The 21,535-nt window shown below is 39.2% G+C and overlaps 1 protein-coding gene across 2 annotated transcripts in view; it reads right to left on the minus strand.

Annotated features, from left to right (window-relative positions):
* CLYBL (citramalyl-CoA lyase) overlaps positions 1-21,535 on the minus strand; it is a 290,952-nt gene that overhangs the window by 13,855 nt on the left and 255,562 nt on the right. For both annotated transcript variants that reach the window (XM_003928221.4, XM_074387482.1), the window contains exons 4-7: positions 17,191-17,292; positions 15,369-15,462; positions 13,876-14,043; positions 9,168-9,292 (exon numbers count right to left, since the gene is read on the minus strand). In XM_003928221.4, coding sequence (XP_003928270.1) covers positions 9,168-9,292; positions 13,876-14,043; positions 15,369-15,462; positions 17,191-17,292 — 489 coding nt within the window. The remainder of the gene's footprint in view (positions 1-9,167; positions 9,293-13,875; positions 14,044-15,368; positions 15,463-17,190; positions 17,293-21,535) is intronic.

Below are 21,535 nucleotides of genomic sequence, written 5' to 3' on the forward strand. Positions count from 1 at the left end.
AGACCAGCCTGGCCAACATGGTGAAACCCTGTCTCTACCAAAGATACAACAATTAGCTGGGCATGGTGCTGCGTGCCTGTAATCCCAGCTACTCAGGAGGCTGAGGCGTGAGACTTGCTTGAACTTAGGAAGTGGAGATAGCAGTGAGCTGAGATCCTGCCACCATACTCCAGCCTAAGCAACAGAGCAAGACTCTGTCTCAAAAAAAAAGTATATATATATATCTATAGATATAGATATAGATATGCGCACAATGACCTGTTACCTAACAGGCTCTCAGTAAACGGGAGCAGATATGCTACCAGCACTGTCACTACTGTGGTCACACACTGTCATGATGGCCACCACTACTGTTAGCAGTGTGATGACCTCTCCTCTGGTTATCATTACCACTCCCATGACCACTGCCAGCATGGTTACTGCTACCACCATTACTACTAGTATTGCTACTGTTACTGCTGGCCAGAGATTATTTAATTCTGCTTATCCGAGTAAGGCCCAGTGAGAAGCAGACTCTTTGAATTCTAAGTAGGTCTTATGATTTCAGAGTAGTTTTAAGGCCCGCAAGAGTTTGAGAGACACCAGTGTTTTTGAAAATATAATGGATAGAAACAGCCTCATGCCTGAAGCTTCCTGTCCCCTCTAAACGCTTCTAAATTATAGATCTAGTTGTCTCTTTAAGAAACTAGACTCAGGGATGCTATATATTTGGCAGAGCCTCAGTAGGAAAACAAACAAATTTAGAAAAATTAAAAAACTTAGAATTATCAGCAGAGGACAGATGCTGATCGAATGGAGATGATCTAAAGATCAGAGGCTGGCTTATACGGAGGAGGTGCCAAAGCCCGAGACAGTTCTCTCAGCAGACGATGGGCCAAAAGAGGAAGAGGTGTAGCAAAGATGATGGCTAGACACGTCTGTGTAAAACGGGGGACATTTCTTGGAATGGGGAAATTGAGTGGATGTAAAATGAATGGATAGCCTTAACATTTTTCTTTCTACAAAGGAAGGATGAAATTATTTAGCTTTAGTTATACAAATGGAAACATGGGGTTAGAAAACAGAAAGATTTGTGTGTTTTCCTTGGTAAAACTGATTCGGGACTTTACCAAGAGTTCCAGGAAGTCGAAGTGGGCAAAGAAGAAGCGGTAGAAGGCTTGGAAGATGAATATGACGGGAGCCAGGCAGGGAAGGTCGAGATGGCTGAACAGTAGGGAGGAGAACTGAGGTGAATGTGTGGGCCAATTATCTGAAATGTGACCATCACCCAATCATCTACTTGCCCAGGTCTGGGTCTCTGTAGACCAGAGCCATCATGCTTACTTTAAACACTGATCGGAGAGACCAAGGTTGCCTTTTCTTTTTTTTTTTTTTTGGAGACAGATTCTGCCCTGTTGCCCAGGCCGGAGTACAAACAATAATGCGATCTTAGCTCACTGCAACCTCTGTCTCTTAGGTTCAAGCTATCCTCCTGCCTCAGCCTCCCAAGTAGCAGGGATTACAGGTGTGTACCACCACACCTGGCTAATTTTTTGTATCGTTAGTAGAGACAGGGTTTCACCATGTTAGCCAGGCTGGTCTCGAGCTCCTGACCTCGTGATCTGCCTGCCTCGGACTCCCAAAGTGCTGGGATTACAGGCGTGAGCCACCGCACCTGGCCACCTTCTATTTTTAAAACTTTCCTCAGAGCCTAAAAATGTAGATGGCAAGATTTCGCTTTAAAAATATTCAGGCAGAATAATCAGGCAAGAGTAAGCAAGTCTTTGTTTTCAATATCTTTTCATAAGGAAATCTGGAAAAATAAAGCCAAGTATGCTATGTAGAAAGCTTCGGATTGAGGTGAAAACAATTGGATTTGTAAGCATATCAAAATCTAAAGGAGTTAACACATTTGCCATCAAATTAGGTTTTGTGCTTAATTTTCTCATTTTTTTAAAGTGGCCTTATTGAGATCTGATTTGCATACCATAAAATTCACCCATTGTAAGTGTATAATTCATTGATTTTTTAGTAATTGTGTAGAGTTCTATACCTATCAGCTCCACCTCAGATTTCTTTTTGAAACCAGAAATCTTGCCTAAAGATTTTAAATTATTTTTCAAACCAACAGAAATGTGTAACAGGCCAAATGTTTAAATATCTTTATTTAAAAATCTTTGACATCAAATTTAAGCTCCTATTGCCTATGAGAAAAGCGGATAATGAATGTCATTTACAGCAGCTTGTAGCTAAGACCAGTAATGCTAAACTTCCTCTGTTTCATACACTGTAGGCTACTTCTGTCTTTGAAAAACAGATTTAATGAGCTAACATTAACTGGAAGAGACTTTGAAAGATTTACTAAAATACTGATACATTTTTCAAAGTACAATTGAGGAATAACTGATGAAATAATTGATGAAAACATTTCAATTTTTCTAGAAGGCAGCCTAAGTATGTCATACATACTGTTGAAAGTACAGCTAATAATTTTTTTAGCATTGTCAGGAATTTGGAAACCAGTTAGCTAAATATTGTTTACTAAATGTGTTTTGTGTACTTCTTTCTGCCCAAGACGCTGCAGGGACGTGAATGCTACCGTAGAGAGAATTCTTTATTCCCTAGGGTAGTGCTAAGAAATTGCCTTACTTTTTTTTTTGAGGCCCACTGACCTAAACTGGAAGAAAAAAAGAGAATTATAGAAATAGTTGCTTTCTATTTTTAATAAACTTCAATATAAAAAGAATGACAAAAATAATAAATACAACCAAAACAATTAAAAGAATGCTCTCAAAGTCTCTATTGTAATCAGCTAAAGGAAAGAAGGCAAGGGATGGCAGGGGGTGTGGAGATAATGTGCTGAGAAAGAAAAAGATGTGAAGAAAAAGAGGAAACAGATAATTCAGGGCAAGGAACATGAGGGTGGAACAGAAAGACACACACACAGACCCATCCATCCTTAGAGAAATACAGCAAGAGGAAAGACAGGGAAAGGTGTCCAAGGAACAAAATGGTCCTCTCCTGGCCATCACCTGGATCTCGCTATCATAGGCACTGAACGCCCTGGGGTGTGTGCGAGCACAGCTGTAACTAAGAGTGTGATTCTGGGGACCTGTCCTTTGATGTCCTTGAGATGGCACTGGGCTCTGGAGGAGATACAGCCTCTCTGCCACAGGCTCCCCAGGCTTGCTCTGGGAGTTTCCGATCTATGCTGGGAGACTGAACGACTGATAACTAATAATGCGAAGTGGGGTTTGCGGCGAACAAAGCCTAGAAGCCCTTCTGGGGCAGGGCTGGGGGATGAGGGCAGGGCAGCACTGAGCAGGAAGGCGTGTGGGGAACAGCAGCTGGGAACTCGGGAAGGCACGTAGAAACCCTGGTTTCTCTCTTTCCTCATTAGTTTCTGCTTATGCTCAAGAAAAGACATTCATTGGAACTACCCAGATCCACACTTTGACTGTGACTCAGTGCTTTTAAGGCTCTAACTTGTTTTGGTTTTAAGTGTGGGTATTCGTTGTAATTCAACTGAAGCCACATTTATGCTATTTTGTATCTTTATTTACAAACTAAGCCCTGAATTCTGCTTGCAGCCCGCTGTCCACCTTGGCAGTGACACTGGGCAGCTTCTGAAGCCTTGCTGGGTTTCAGTGCATTACATCATGAACGGAAGGCATCTGACTAGATTTCTGAGATGTCATCCAGCTATAATAATTATACCTTTAAAATCAAAATTGAGCAAATAAAACCCTGAAAAATGTAAACCTGGATAAAGAATATTTTGATTAAAATATCCTTAAAAGTGTGTTATAAATTAAGGACAAAACAAACAATATAGAACATTATTCGATTTAACCTACATTAAAAATACTTTTTTTTTTTTTTTTGAGACAAGAGTCTTGCACTTTTGCCTGGACTGGAGTGCAGTGGCGTGATCTCTGTTCACTGCAACCTCCGCCTCCCAGTTCAAGTGACTCTCCTGCCTCAGCCTACCAAGTAGCTGGGATTACAGGTGCCCAACACCATGCCCAGCTAATTTTTAATATTTTTAGTAGAGACGGGGTTTTACTATGTTGGCCAGGCTGGTTTCAAACTCCTGACCTTGTGATTTGCCTGCCTTGGCCTCCCAAAGTGCAGGGATTACAGGTATGAGCTGCTGCGACTGGCTCATTAAAAACACTCTTATCCTCTAATACCAAACCAGCCATTTGCCACTAAAAAAAAAAAAAAGTGAAATAGGATATAATATGATTTCATTACTTTGTAGCATTTCATTACTTTGCTTTATAGTTTAAAATTTTGCAATTTGGTGTTGATCCATCCAATCTTAACGTCACCGTTGGCAGACTCAGCTTTTCTAAGAACTGGACTTTAAAAGTCAAAATTATGGCCAATCTTTCTGAAAATGTTAAATGAACAGGGAAATAAAGGGAAACGTGCAGTTACTAAGAATCTCAAAAGTAGAGTTACGTCTCTCCATCTTTTGTTTTCACTGCAAACCACTCAGCTGATTTTTGTGTTCCTGCTCATAAATCCAGAGGGAAGGCTGTGGGTGGCGGGCTGCATGGATGTGGGAGGATACACTGCCATCTAATAGTGGAATCAACCCTTTCAGTTGACAAAGACAACATCCACATCTTTAGATGGTTTATTTGATCTGCGTGAAAGAGTGGCAGTGGTATTTCTGGCACTTGAATAAGCGGAAACAATATTTTTGGCTAGAGAAACTTCTGAGTTCTCTCAGGGAGCCTTCTAGAAGGCCATCTGGACCAAGCAGTATTTCTTTTGTAAAGCCCTGCATTTGGAAACAGAAATGAAAGGTGTGAGAACAGCAATCAGACACCTATGAAAATGATCAGCTTTCAATATTTTGGTAGGAGGGATTTATTACTGTTTGTAAAGTTTCCAGATGAAGAGACACACATAAGGAAAAAACCTCTTTCTTTATTAAGAGATACATTTCCAGTTTGTATTTCAGTAGAAGATGTGTTTAGTAATGTGAACTTATCAACTTGCACTATTTTTCTCTCTAGAGTGAAATTAGAATGACTGTTCCCTGTGATATTTACAGTTGTTAGTCAGGTAGTGATCTTGTTTTTGACATTTGCAATTGTTCACTGAACCTAGAATTTAAAGATGAACGCTTCCCCTTCCTCAGTCTTTAGCCAACTTGTGAAGCTATAACGAATGGGAAAACATTAAAAAAAATTAAACGAAATCCTTCCAAAAACCAAACAAAGCACTTAGAGCCAGGATACGAATACAAGAGAATGTTTGGAAAACTGAAAATGAAGCAAAGCCATATCTGTAGCCAGATACTGCAAAATATGAATATTCAAGCAAAGTGTCTTTAACAATTTTACACACATAATACACTGTACTATTCTTTCATATTTTTCTATTAGAGTCTCCATTTAGAAAGAAATAGTAACCTCCTGTATTAAGATTTCCTGTGATTAGTGATTGTTTTAAAAAAGCAACGGGCTGTTTCCTTTAGCTGTCATTTTTGCCTAAGAAGTAACGAATATGGAAAGATAAAAACCTTAGCAGTAAGTTCATAATATAGATTTGAGAAAATACACGTTAGCATACATACTTGAATGTATATATGTTGTATCAACATGTATGCTATATGTATTTGTTTATATAAAATTATCATTTTTCTTGATATCAATATTAGCTAATTTGCTTGAGATGTTTTCAAGTATCCAACTTTTATAGCATATAAAATTCTTTACTGATAAAAAAACCATTAAAATCATATTACTTTAATAAGCAATACTAAATTCAGTTCTGAATGAATTTTCAAATATTAATGGAATCACCACTATTATTAAAAAAAGACATAAAAATGGAATTAACTTTTAAGGAAATCCTTTACAAATTTAAAACAAATCACGTGGAAAGGATTTACCCTGGCTAAAGGCATTTTACCAAATAATTAGAAACTAAAATAATGGCAAGCAGGTTGTATCTCAAAATACATTTTTCTGGAAGGATGGAAGAAAAGTCAGTTTGATTAATATTGTGGCTGGAGGCCTTACAGCTGATGTTGACTAAATTAAAACCATTTTAGTTGATGGGAATTAACATAAGAGCACAGATTATTTGGAATGTTTAAAGTTTTTCCAACAGATTTTAATAAGATAAGATAACCAAGAGTCCCTACTGTCAGTCTTCAGCCCTAACTCTGATTGCTGAGGGCTGTTGTGCCAGGCAAAATTTTCTAGCCTGAAAATACCTCTCAGTTTCCTGAAACAAAGCAGTCACAAGCATCACTGCCTGCCAAACAGGGACAGATGATATGAGTTGATTGTTACTTGTTTTAACGTAAAGTGGTTATCCATACGAAGGACACCAAACTTTATTTCCTTAGAACTTTTGATTAAAACACCCCCAAAATTCTGTGATCCCAGGTCCGAACATCAATCATTTATCTGCTCATGGTCTAAGTAGTCCCATGAACTTTGTCATTTGGAGAGGACAGGAAGAAAAGGTAGTACTTTTATTTGTGAATAATCGTAATGATTATTACTATAGAAAACACGAATGACCCAGCACCCGCTGTGGAACTTCAGCTCTACCTTTCATGTTTGGGCCAGATAGAATTTAAGATGAGAGCAGGATGAAGCAGAGAAAAGCAAAGATACGTAATTTTTCCTTCTTGGGTCATTTCTACTTAAAAGCATTACTTGAATAAAATTTTCATCAGAGGGAGAAAAAAGGCCTTTTGGAAATTTATGACTGTCACACTAGGACACAAACCATCCGTTTCCTATCTTTGAGACAGTCATCTGGGCTTGGCACAAACTATCTGAGGGTTCATGTTTTCATCAGTGATTCACATTTGAAATAAAACAGACTAGAGGTCTGTTGGAAGCAATACTTTATATAATTGTGCAACCTATTTATACGAAATCTTTACAAACAGAACCCACATTATTTAAACCCCAAGATCCCCTCAAGATCCAGGGTCACCTACCTGCAGATCCAATTTCTGTGACCAGCCAGTTTATAGGCAAAGTGAAAGAAACATGCTAACTGGATAAAATAACCATATGTCCCTACTGGAAGCCCCATTACTTGAATCATTTCAACCTTGCTGGACAAAACACCAGGAGAATTTGCTGTAGGAAACAAACCTCCACAAATGGGGCAGGGAAGAAATTACCTAATAGTTAGTCTCCCCTCTGCTCTGATTTCTGTGGTTCTGTGTTAAGAAAAGCCGTCCTGCCACACTGTGGTGAGAGCTTATGCCTCAACGAGAGGGCATTTCTTATTTAAAAAAAAAAAAAAAAAAAAAAAAAGTCTAGAAATGAACATTTAAGTTGCCATCGTCAAAAGATAGGCAAACTTTGGGAACATTTTCCCAGGGAATAATGCTTTTCAAGATACAATGGAAAAGGGTCATTTTCTTCATTCAAAAACTTAAATGCTGAGAAAAGCACATGTTTCTGGTTTGACTTCTGTTTTCTGGCTACTGAAATTCAGGGTAACCTCTCCTATACCCCTACCTGCTTACAATGCCAAGTGGCCTCCTTTGATACTACCCCTTGTGAAACCCAGCTTGGATGGGTCACAGACACACTGCTGGCCTAGACTGGAACTCTGCTCTCTCCTTTCAATGGTCCACATGCTGCCTCAGGTTCCTGTTTCACCAGGAAGTGTTTATAAGATGCATGTCCTCAGCTAGCACAAGGCACGTGGCAGAGGTATAGAGCATTCAGTGTGGGTGTGCATGGGCAGGGACGCGAGAGAAGAGGGTGGATGGAGTTATTTGCACATATGAATGAGAGTCCGTGGCTCTTCTAGGTGAATATCTTCATTTATTCATGGGAATCTTGATTTGGGGTTAAGACACAAAAATGGACCTTAAACACAAGGTCAACTTAAAATATTGTTTCTATGAAAGGCATTACTTTTCTGATGGCCACTGTTGATGTGAAATGGAAGGAAGAATGCTGTTTATCATGAAACTGGTTTAAGTCCAGATTGGATATTTCCAATGTAACATATTCTGCCTTTGGATATTAAGTGTGAGTTTGTGCAAAGACAAGCTTGCTGGTGTGCGTGTGCCCATGTGTGCATGGGTTGAACGTGGGCATCCTTAGGGGATGACCTATTTAATACTGCTGCCCACTTTGGCAAGTACTGGGATTTTCAGGTGTCCTTGCCGCTAGTAAAAAGCACAAGGGACATGTCTCACGTGGATGTCACAGGTTCAGGGTCCCACTAAAAAAACAGGATTTTTTTTCCTTTTCCTTTTTTTTGGCAGGGGGGAGTGCTTAATATAAATTTTCGATATTCTTTCCCCTCAGTAATTTTGCATTGTAGGTATCAAAACTTTACTCCTTCTGGAGGTCACAAGGCTGAGTTTAGAGATCACCTCTAGGATAGATTTATAAATGTTAACTTTCCCTCCTATCCTCTTAAAAAGAGGCAAACGGTATTATTGCAAATAACCTTTAAGATAATTAACTGACAATGCTGCAACTAGCATAAAATCTTCCTTCAGGCGACACCTAATTTAAGTGTTACTGGCACAAAGTGGAGACAGATTGTGCATTACCACTGCAATATTTACATAGCAGAAACCCACAGAGCAGGAAACGCGAGGCTCAATGATGCACTAAATTAGGAACAACCGTACTCCAGTGTTAATTTGCTTTCTATTCCATCCAAATCTCAGGTCCAGAAATTGGTACAAACACATATACAACCTCCCACTCTTAAATGACTAAACCGGAGGAGATTTCTGTACTTCCTCCTCCCCCCCCCAAATTAAAATAACTTGAAATTTATTTCTTTCCTCCACAAGAACCATTTGGTCAAACTGTGTTTATTTCATTACAACTTGTTCTCACTTTGATCTAAAATTATTTTCATATGAATGCTGCACAGAAGTCTGTAGAAAAAAACTAAATAGACTTCTCTTTTCTCTAAGGCTGCCAATATATTTTATGAAAAGAATAAAATGAGAGACTTGAGAGCCAGTTAGTGAAATATTTAGGAACATGGGCAGGGCAAATCTACCTGAAGCAATTTTCTCACTGGTGAATGTTTTTCCCTCCCCTTCCGTTCTCCCCAGATACGATGAGTTTTCTTACACCATTCACAAAACATGTTTGTTTCATTCTTCCCGACAGTATTTTAAACACTACTTTCACCCAAGGCATTAACAAAACGTTTACCTTTCCTAATTGTTGATGTTCTTTAAAGGCAGCAATCAGTTCTTCAGCCCACTTAATTTTTTCAGGGGAAGGAGAAAACTGCTCCTGGACCACAGCAATTTGGTTAGGGTGAATCACCTGCTTACCTACAAGAAGATTAATAACATCAGAGCCATGAAACAACAAACGGATGCTCAAACAAAATGTTTCGATCAGGTGAGGTTCCTGAATGCCTCACAGACTGTATGTTAAATAACGAAGTTAAAACTTTTTATGGAAACAAAACAAAACAAAACAAAACCTGCAATCAGACAGGCTCTTCCAGAATACCACATAAGAACAACAACAACAGTGGAAGTAATTGTGTTTCCGATCCTATAGAAATGCCACCTTAGTGAAGATAATCTCTTATTTTTAGTTACAGGTGGGCTGACTAGGCAGCTTGTTGAATAACTACTTTGGCTGGGACTTTAAAGGATAACGTCTGCAAATTAGAGCGATTATTTTGAGGTGAAGTAGAAAAAAATTAAATGAAAATTCTCTCATTTTCTAAGTTGTCTTTTGCTTTCTTTGTAGGATTATACTTCCTTCCATGATTTATTTTAGAAGTGGTCTGCTGGTTTTCATAAAGCTTACAGATGCGGCCATGACAACTATATTATTATCAAATACAGTCTTACAATAGTATATTTAACTTGTTTTTCTTTTGGATGAACATAGTTTATGTGTCATTTCTAATCCCTAACAGAAAATTGGATTTGAATAAAAATACTGTATTCGGTATGGTAAAATAGAAGGCAGATTTGAACACTGCAGCCTCTAGATTACTCCATTTAAAAATTTAAAAACTAGATACTTACAGAAAGTTTCTCTGTCCAAAAATATATCCAGATTTTCCCTTTTGGCTTATAGAATCAAGAGTGTGTACTTCTCTCTTTAGAGCACCTTACATACCCCAGAAGAAATCTTATCTCTGTCGAAATGCCTTCCAAAATGATTTATGATTCTTCTTATAGTCAAAAGATTTTAAATAAAAACATCATACAAAGGTAAGAGCCACAGGATTTTGTGAAATAATGCAGTCATTTAAAAAAACAATTTAACAACCAGGGAAGTGTGGAATCCAATCGGATGACTAATAAAATGCAACATAATTTAATGCTATAATAATGATGAGATTATATTGTGTTACATGATAAAGTTATGAGCATAATTGGCTCTTTAAAAATGATTGTACACTTAATGATCATTTACTCTGCTAAATATATTTGTTGGTATATCAATTTGCTTTGCTTTTGAAATAGTTATTTTAACATTTAGACAGTACAAATTATATCCTTGATATTTTGTATCCTTGCTATCAATTCCTATTACTTGTTATTATTCTGTTTGAATGAAAAAAAGGAATGGTGCCTGTAAAAACAGATTTTTAGTGTTTCATGTAAAAGAGTTTAAGTGGATAAATAATACATTTTCTTTCCAATGGCATAACTAAAACATCCTTACGTTGCTATTTCATTCTTTTCTGTCAGCATACTCATAAAACGTTAAACACTTATATAAAGAAAGATTATTCAAATTACCTGAGGAATAATTTCTGGGTATGAATAACATGAGGGATGACAAATGAGGGCTTTTTTCAGTTGCAGGTATTGAGATTATATTTAAGTAATCTAATAGTTGTTAGGATATTATTAATAAAGGATGTCAGTTCTGGGAGTCATTTCCTACTAATTGTTAGCCCTGGATTTCTTAATTTATGTACATAATTTACACCAATGTGTAAAAGGCCAGATTTCATGGGAACTTCTTGGTACATGCACTATAATTTGAGGAGCAAACATAAATGACTTAAAATACTGTGAAATCACGGCTGGCTCTCCATTCTTTAGTACCTATATTTTGGCAATGAGGCTAATTTTGAGCTACATGTTAGGTTTTAGAAATGTATGAACATTCGTATGTGAAGTTCTCTTTTGTCACATCTTATGTATTCCAACAACTGTATAGTGAACTTTAATGCCATGTGGGAACCAGGCAAATATTTTATACAGAAGAGTTGTTATTGACAAGTTACTGAGAGGGTGCAAAATTGGAAGACATTAAAATTTATGACCATGAAATCCTTTTTACAGTACCGCTTGATATATCGTGCTTTAAATCAATACCTGTCAAGTCTTTTAGGTAACTGTATGATGGTGTCATTTTTGTCTTCTACAATAGACTGCAAAAAAGAAGAAAACCTATAGAGCTTCATATTTATAATCTGTCTTCTCAGCATGGAGCACTGGAGTAACTGTAATAACTAAGTCAGCTGTTAAAGCTTTATTCCAAGATTTCGTTTTGGTTTCTTTTTTATTAAAAAATTCCTAGCGTTAATGGCCATTTATACAGCCAATGCATTGATTTAAAATCAATCGACATGGATTGAGATTCTGGGAAATGACTGTAGAAAAGAAACTACAGCTAACCTTTAAAAACCACAACTCATTAAAAATCTGTATCATTTTTTAAAGTACGGGAAATCCTATAGCACAGACTTACGGCTTCCTTACCAGTGTATGGATAATGCAGTACTTTGGCTGGATTTTAAACCTTTCCACCACCTGCTTCAGATGAGGCATGTCTTCCTGCCTCCTTCCCTCCCGCCCTTTTCCCCCCTTTTCCTTTCCTTTTTTTTCTTTCTTTTCCTTCTGCTTGTGCAAAGCCCAAGGTATGGCAATCAAACGCCAAAAAACGAGGATGAACAGACCCTGAGTGGTCTAAAAATGCTCATGAAAAAACATTTATTTTTTAAAATGACTACAAATAATGTTCTCTCTTATCTGATCGATTACCTCTTATTGGTATGCAGAAATACAATTGGGACAGCAAAGACCTTCTCTCTAAAAATTGCAAACTGCCTACAAAGTGCGGCTCCCTAGTTATGGCCCGGTTCCCTTGAATACATAATGGGCACCGTGCCCTCTGTGCCTTGCCATTATCCTTGCTTCCCTCCTTTTTTTTTTTTTTTTTAGCGATTTAATACTCCCCGTTGTGGAGAAACAATAGTGCCAGGTCCATAAGCTCCTCGTGCTGAGTTGGGCACAGTCTAGAAATTTAAACCTGATTTGAAATAGCCTGTCTTCTGCGATTGAATTAGGGGCCAAGTTAATTCAGTTCTGTATCTTGGAGACGCTCTCAAGCTCCCGGAGAAGAAGTTCTGGGGCAAACGTTTACCCCAGAGGAGGCAGAGGAAACTCAGATTCTGCTGAGTGATGGTGGAGGGGTCAGTGTCAATGCAGTGCTTTCTCTTTTTTATGGAAGTAATTCCCATTTCAGAGCAACATCTGGCTGCCTGGCAGCCAGTGCCATACATTTCAGGCCAACAACATCAGGGTTTATTAGATAAATTTCATGGAGTTTTTCTCCAACTTTTCCATGTGGGTCGCATCCTAACCAGTCGTTGGAAAGAAGCAGGAACAAGCACAATCCCATGGATGTGGCAGAGGACTCCTCTCTTCCTCAGTCACTATGAAATGCAGGGAGGATTCGTTTATTAATGGTTCAGATAATTGAAGAATATTTCTCTATACGGGATCACATTTATTTAAAAAATTGAGGGGATCATATTTAGCTCCTTGTGTAAAAAACACAAGAACAAACTCAGAGCTTTATTTAACTAGAATATAACACTAAAATAGCTTCTTAGGTCATTCAATTTTATTTTGGACTAAATCATCACCCATTAAGATATTTTTTACATTTAAGGCTGCTTAATGAAATGTTTCTTTTGGTAACTGCTACCTAGATACATTTAAAAAAATATTTATAACAGGAGTATCAGGATGCTTGTCTCTTTTCCTTATGACTCGGGCACCTTTCTGATATTAATATTCTTAGAACTTTCAACAGAAGAACAGGTAAGAGTGAAGGAGTGCATCGTGCTTTCCCATGGTTGTCAGTGTGTGTGTGTGTGTGTGTGTGTGTGCAACTGCATGTGTATGTTTATGTGTAGAATCCTATTTTGGTTTTTCAAAAAATAGATCTCTGTTGTAAAAGCACAATTTTCAGTTGCTCCCCTGGCTCATGGGGACCTGAGTGACCAGGCACACGAATCAACAGATACCCGCTTGTGCCCCAGACCGGACTGCAAGGGACCCGCTGATCCTAGTGTCAGCCTATGCCCGTAGGTGTCACCAGCCTATGCCCGTAGGTGTCCGTGTGAACACTTACTGGGAGGCAGGAGAGAAAGGAGGGGCTTGCACAGGCAGAAGAGCAAAAAACTAGTTATGAGTAAAAAAACAAAACCAAACCAAAGACAATATCACCAAGATTTTTTTTTTCCAGAAATGAATTAAAATTTGAAAATTCTAAGAGATTTTTCTCCCATCCTTCAACCAAAATTCTAACGGTGGTTTACTCAGAAACACTTTTTTTTTTAACAGTCTCCTCCCTCCCTACAGGTCAGCCAAGACTACAACAAAATGATTAAGAGGATGGGGGGGGAAAGGGCAACTAATATAAAGAGGAAATAAAATAAGTGATTTGTTGTTTGACTTGCGGGGCCAAAGAAAACCATGACAGTGTGTCTGGCAAGTTCTTCCCCTGCGGGGCTTTTTTATGTTTCAAATAGTGGGATAAGTCTGGGGGATGCCTGATGACATCAGAAGAAGTGTTTTGGGTCAAATTCCTACTTTTCGGGAATGCTTGCTAATTTAGACACTGCTTTCTAAGACAGGAATCATACCAGTGAAGCCCATCGCGGCTCCTTCTCGCGACTGTCTAAGAAGCCCATCTCCATCTCGAAAGTCAATGTACACCAGATCTATGGCCTGGAGACCAAAGGCTTTCGCTACGACAACAATCTTTTGCCGGGCGTAGAGAATGTCCAGGGTTTCTTTGCTACTTGTTGCACCTGAAAACAGGATATTAACAGAAAAAGGAAGCTTTAACTTTGGAAACCGAACCCAGACATTGATGATAAAAACTCAGTTTGTGCAGACATCTGTACCTCCCTGGGAATTGCTCCTCTGCAAAATAATTATTCAAATACAAATGAAGACAGGGATACGTGGAGGCCAAGTTAAATCTCACATGTGTGTTTACCTGACAAGGCATCTTTCAATAGAATTACTTCTACCTGCATTAAGAGAAGGCCCCTTCCCCATTCCGGGAGGCTGGGTCAGGGTCGCAAGAGACCTCCTGATATGTTTTTTTTCCTTCTTATCATCGCTTGAAAAGTGCCAGTCTGAAGACAGCACCACAAAAGGTGGCCCAGCAGCTGTGCAGGGCAATGGTTTGCTTTTCACAGCAAGCACAGAATTGTGTGTGCTGTGGCTGGCATGCCCTGTCCAAAGTGAAGTTCTGAGCCAAATGCTTCAGCTTCAGGGTCTGGATGGACAGCTTGGGGAGATGGGAGGGCACTTGTTTTGAGAGGGCCGGAAAGCTTGGATATGCCTTCGATAGCCTGCTGAACTGCTGGATACACAAGTCTCCTGGAAGGACTCACATCAAAATAAATTCAGTTTTTTCACCCTGAGGGGAGGGAAGTGTCCCTATTTATATTTGGAACATGCCACTCCCTGCTCAGGGAAAGTGCTTGTCTTCAGGTCACTGGGACTGATCTCTGTGGCCTTGGCCCCTTTTCTAAATGCTTCACGGTCTCCAGTCAAACACACAGACCCCTCGAGTGCAGCGCAAGAGGGATGGTGAGAATCAGTGAAAATCAGCACATTTAACATGAAGAGTTCAAAAACATATTGTAAGAGAAATTTAAGATCCATTTAAAATAATATTTACATACTGTATATTTTACGTGGAAAACAATTCATTAAGACAAATATGAAATGACCTTAAATTTGCGTTAGAAATCTAGACAGCCCTCATACTGATGTGAAAACAAAATACTGAAGCAACGGTGAGGCTGTTCACATAATATATATATTAGGCACAAAGAAGATGCCAGATATTCCTGAGCATGCCTGGGGCTGCAACAGGCTTTCTATTGCTCATGTCTTTTATAAATGAACACAAGTAATAATGCAGTGTTCTAGAAGCAGGGCAGCTATGAGGAGCTCTAAATTATCAGGAAGTAGCGTCCACTCCATTGTCATGAAAAACCATTTCACGGTTGGCAAATATATATTGTTATGTAAATATCCATTCCTGAGGGGCAAAGACAAAATACACACACACGTATACACACACACACACACAGAAAAAGAGAGAGGTGTTTGACACCTATGCTGGCTCGAAAGTCTTCTCCTCCAAAAACGACTGCATCTAGAAAGAGACCCACTTGAGGCCCGATCTTGAGGGTTTCTTCACACACTGCCTGTAAAAGAGCAGAACAGAACCAAGGCTCACAGAAACGTGTGCGTCACAGGGAAGAGGCACGGTGCGTTTCAGTAACAGGACGACCTGACTCTTAGTTTGGCGAAAGCAGTCCTAAAAACGCAGCCCAAATTTACCCCTTTCAAAGGTATTTAATATCATTCGAGATAAGTATATTGTATATATTTGCTTTGTTTAATGGATTATGTTAATAGAGTTATAATGTTCAAATTGTAGCTCATCTCACTTTTGGAGCAACTTTGAGTTAACTCATTTTGCTTGCACTGTAAGTGATTTATATTTTTCCAGAATTTGTTTTTGCTTTAAGAGACTCTCGTAAAACCATAGGGGAGAAGGAAGGAATTTTAAAGTCAAACTAATTGAATTATTTGCATTAGGATCAAGCACATAGTCTCAGGATTAAAGACAGTACAAAAACCTACAACTCCAGAGGGGAAAATAAAAATGCAACAAGTCATCCAAGATGTGTTGATAAAGCAACTTCGACATTTATATATGAAAGTCGAGGCAAATAGCGTTCGTCATAGACATAACCGTGAATCCTGAAGGGTGGAGATAGAACCTGCTAATATATGTGGGTGGGAAAGAAACAAGGAACCCATGGGGACACCGATGATGACTTTCAGACATTGTAAGTGCTTCTAAGTACATTATGGAATAAAATGTTGAAGCAGTGCTTAAAATTAAATCACTGGATGAATCTGGTTGCATCTAAGGGATATGCTTTTGATTATATTCTTAGGATTCTAAGGCTGGCTGGAAGAATTTACGGTTAGTTGTATAAACAAGCTACTCACGGGACAAGGCTTGAAGCAGCTCCCCAAACATTTGCGCTCGACCCCTTCTGCACAGCCCAAGGTCTCAAAGTTGCCGCTCATACATTCTCTCTTTAGTACATTTCGATTATGTTTTTTTCTTTGTTTTTAGTGATTTCTTTTCTCCTGCCCTCTGGGAGGGCTGAGGTAGGGGGAGGGAGTGTAGGAACTCTGAGAAGGGGGTGCTAGATTGATGTTTGCAGGTCAGGTGGAATGAGAGGTGTATTTTGGAAAATAATATAAATGCCTCCTGATAAAAGAGAAAAAATGAGCTAGCTCTGAATTTGTTAAAGCAGGTAGTTTGGTGCAACCACACAATGGCTGAAAACACTTGGCTCAGCTAATATTCCCACATGTATATCAGAAAATGTTCGATGTTCTAATGTGGCAAATTGAAAAAAATGTACTGCAAATTATTTGTGTGCATGAACTTACAAACAATAATCTTATCTGCTAGACATTACTGATAAGGTTGCTACAGAGAGGCCAGAAAATTTCCCAAAGAAAAGGCAATTGATAGAAAAGAATATTTCAAAGTTAATTCATAAGGGTGACAAAATAAATTTTCATGTACATTTAGTCTATAAATGCAATAATTCAAAGCATATAATTACACAGTGATTAATTAAAATTGTCACTAGGAATATATAAATGTTTCAATTAAATATTTTGGACTGGGAAGCTTTTCTTCTACTTAACTGATTTCATTGTTTTCTAAGATGCTGGTAACCTGGTTTTTGTGCTATTACAGATAAAGAATGGTGTTCAAGGTTTCCTTTGCTTATAAATCTCTCTAGACACATATTTTAAGAAGATGTTAAAATTGAAAACAAAAGTTCTCCTTAGGTGATAAATAAAATACTAACTTATTAACCATATTATGGTTTTCTTACCTTAAAATTGAGCAAACCCATTGCAGTTTCCACAAAAGGGATTAAATTCATTGGTTGTTCAAGTTTTCGGCCTTTTAAGTGGAATGAAAATTTGTCTGCAAACTAAAATCAGAAGTGTCATAGGTGATTAGTGGGGAAAAAAATGTACAATCACGGACATGTAGACACAGAAGTAGTATTTAAGTCTTTGACCTGAGGGAGTCATATCCAAGCCTCTTTTATCCACACAAAAGAATTTTTTTAAAAAAAGAAGAAGACAGACCAAAGAAAAGGTAATGAAGTTCCCAGCAAACTAAACAGTAAAACCCCGAGCATTACAATTTTTTCTCCCAAAGGAGCAACTTGAGGCCTAGGAGTTAGAACTGGAAGGAGAGAGTATCAACGCTTTCCCTGGAAACATATTTACTTAAGACCTCTTGCCCTCACTTCGTTAAATGCAAATGGTAGGCCCTTAAAACAATGAAGTCTTCCTCTACCTGCCATTCTGTTTTTGTTTCATGCCCAGCACTGACATCAGTGTAACTGTTCAGCAGCCTTCTACATAGAGTCCATATTATTCATTATAGCACTGTTACCCTTTGTTCAGAAGGTTTTTCTTCATAATTTTTTAGCTTACCTAGGAAGACCTTAAAAAGGAAGTTTAATTCTTTGAAGACCAAAGCTCGCCAATTTTTTCCATGAGACCAGTTCACAGCTAGCTCTGTGCTGCCAGTGGGGTAGCCCAAATTCCAAAATCTATCATCTGGAAACATACAAAAGCTCTTGGCCAGATTCCTCCCCCCCTTCAAAAGGGGGAAAAACACACTCTAAATTGTAAATCTATTATGTCTATCTAGATCTAATAAGCTGTGGGGAGATAGAAAAGAAACACAGGTATGATAAAGATATTTTTGTAAATAAAGATGAAAACATATATATCCATTTTAAATTTAAGGAATATTCAGCCATTAATAGATATCAAAGGAAAAGGGAATTTTAATCATCTCTCCATTCAGTCTCAGTTGGGTAAATCATATCTAAGAGATTTGCATAAATATAAACCATCAAAGACTTTTCATCTTCAAAGGGGGTTTCAAGACCCTATAAGCTTTGTACTGTAATCATCACAGGTCACCACCCTGCAGGAATAAGGCTGCTATGGCAACATAAAAAAACTAATGCTTAAGGCTTAGCATAATATTCTGACTAATAGAAAGGAAACTCATTTGAAAAGCTGGCAGCCTATTTACCAGAAGCGGGATTAGAGGTGTTATTTCCCCTTTTAGCTGCCCCCTCCTTGCTGGTGCGCCACCCCCCTAAAAAAATCTAATCACTGGGATCTTTAAAAAGCTTTTGAGCAATTTGCAGTAACTTTACAATTAGGCTAAAATAAATCACAGCTTTCAGTAATGAAGAATTATTCCCAGTTGCTCCCACTGCCCCCCTTCAAAGGGCATCATCATCACCTCCTTAGTAACTTTTCAAGGGAAGGAATAACTCAACCAAAATAGCGAGAAGAAGCAGAGGGCGACAATTTCAGGGGATAAAATGTATAGTATTTGAGGCAGATGAAAATCAAACATAATTTATTTCTCATTTATGCTAGAAAGTGGTAGCACAGTATTAGTGGTGTTGGTGTTAAAAATGTAGCAGGGATTTTTTTTTTTCCTCATTAAAGAAATCTTGCGAAGTGACTTGCCCTATTCTTTGTGGTAACGGTTATAACTTCAAAAATCATAGCGTTTAAAACCAAGTAAACGCTTTACAAGATATTCCCTGTTCTCAGTGAGAAAACGCCTAATGCCTTTTGTTTTTAAGCCAGTAGGGGAATTAAAAATTAAATATTCTAGCCCATCCTCCTCCTCCTCCTCCTCCTCCTCCCCCTTTCTTAAAAAATTGCATTAAGTACTAACACAAAAGGTAACTAGTGGAGAAGTTTCAATTAATTTTTTCAAAAGGAGACGATTAAATGTTTCCGGCCTGGTAAAGTGTTCATTTCAGCGAGGTGGAGGGGACTGGGGTAGGGGGAGGAGAAGAAGGGGGAGAAATCACAAAGAGATTGGGGAGGAGATGAAGTAGCAGGGCTCAGCGATTCTTTCAATTCCAGTGCACACCCAATAGTGTGCTGGAAGAATGCACACTGTTCGGGATTTGTGGGAGAATTGTCCCCTGACAAAGGAGGCAGGGTTACGCTTGTTACAGTCCAATAAGCCGCGCCGGTCAAACAAGAACCCACACTAGCCACAAAAGGCGAGCAAGAGATTCTCACACAAAAGAAAACAAGTAAGCCCATCTTTCAGTTGTGCATCAGGCTCTGGGTTTTATGCTTCCCATAAATACAAACGGAGAGGAAAAAATAAACAGCCAAAAGGACTTCTGTTCACTAGAATTCCGATTTAAATTTCGGTACGTGTCTCACTTCCAAGGATTTAAAACAGCGAACGGGAGCCGTAGCTGAAGGCTGGTGGGTCCTCCCTCCCCCATCTTAAATTAAGGGTAATAATGGTGATAAATAGGCATTAACTATGAAACCAAAAGGGAACAGTGACTTCAGAGTCCATTTCAATCAACTTAAGACATATTTGAATGAGCTCAGGGCCCTTCAGGATATTAACATACTCTGACTAGTATCTCTCAGCTTCTGAGGGGTAACCCTGGAGAGAAGAACTCCAGCTTAGTAAGTAAATATTGGTGCCTGAACACGGGTCTTTAACAAGGATCCAACACAGAGCTGTCCAAACGACACTGTAGAGCAGCAGCTACATACATAATTTTAAATTTTCTCGTAGCCACATTCAGAGGGTGAACTGAAACAGGTGAATTTAATAGTATCTTGTATTCAACCCAACAGATCCCAAGTATTATTTCAATGTGTAATCTATATAAAAACGACTGAGATAATTCACATTCTGTTTTTGTCCCCTCAGTGAATCCCAAGTCTTCAAAATCGAGTGTGTATTTTGCACTTCCAGCACATCTCAATTTGTGCTGGCCACATTTCAATGCTCAGAAGCCACATGTCACAGTGGCCGTGCCACTGGGCGATGCAGACTTGATGCATCCGGGGGCATTCAGAAGGTGAGCCGTTTCATAGGTGTTAAAACCACTCAGGGGGCCGGGCGCGGTGGCTCAAGCCTGTAATCCCAGCACTTTGGGAGGCCGAGGCGGGTGGATCACAAGGTCGAGAGATCGAGACCATCCCAGTCAACATGGTGAAACCCTGTCTCTACTAAAAATACAAAAAATCAGCTGGGCATGGTGGCGCGTGCCTGTAATCCCAGCTACTCAGGAGGCTGAGGCAGGAGAATTGCCTGAACCCAGGAGGCGGAGGTTGCGGTGAGCCGAGATCGTGCCATTGCACTCCAGCCTGGGTAACAAGAGCGAAACTCCGTCTCAAAAAACAAACAAACAAACAAACACACAAAACCAAAAAAAAAAAAACCACTCAGGGTATTGCTGAGGCGGCAGCCATAGCCTCAGAGATAATACTAGATGTGGCTTCCATGAAACCACCGCTGCCCACTCGCCCTGACCACAAATGCGTCCAGTTTTCACACCTCACAGGCTCTCTGCCACTGAATGACACAGTGAAATGTCACTTTATTCAGGAGAGATCTGCAGAAGAAAAGCGACCCTGGAATAAAATCTAGCCCCTCCACCCTTTGTCAATTAAAACAATCATAGTGTAATTAGGCCCATTTCAAAAGTTTTCTTAAGTAATTTGACATGCCAGCCACTTTACATTTCAGGTTTTTATTGGCTGAAAAGTCTGTCATGAAACACAAACACACCTGTCAGCAATTTAAAAAGGACGCTCTGGAGAACTGTTCAGGAAATAATATCTGTGCTAATTAAAACCACTAGTTAAAAGCTTCCTGTTCATTCCTCTAGTTGCCCTAAGGAGTGACCTTTTCCTCCCCTTCTTTGGGTTCATTTTTTCATATGCAGCAAATGTGCCCTCCCTGCCTGGGATGATTTCAGATGAATCTCAGTAAGAGCCACTTACGTCACTGCTCTTCCAGGTGGAGGCCTTGGCTTAGGGCCAGGTGGGGTGGAGGAAGGGATGAGATTCTCAGGCAACCTAGTTTCCAGGGATTACTGTGGGAGGGCTGCTGAGGAGGCTGTTCTGGCCAAACCACACATCCAATTAGGAAGCAAAGCATCATTTCAGAAGTGCAGTTGTTCCACAGAACACTTTGGGCAAAGGCAAGCTTTCCTTGTGTGAAAGAAACAGATTCCTGTGCTTACTGCTTGTTCTCAGTTCCCTTCCTCCCTGCTCTGTGCATATATTTTCCAAACCTGTGGCACCCAGATCTCTTCTTCCTGTTACTCCTCCTTAGCTGCTCCTGAGTCTTAAAGCAAAGCA

The sequence above is a fragment of the Saimiri boliviensis genome, chromosome 16, assembly GCF_048565385.1.
Source record: "Saimiri boliviensis isolate mSaiBol1 chromosome 16, mSaiBol1.pri, whole genome shotgun sequence".
NCBI lineage: Eukaryota > Metazoa > Chordata > Mammalia > Primates > Cebidae > Saimiri > Saimiri boliviensis.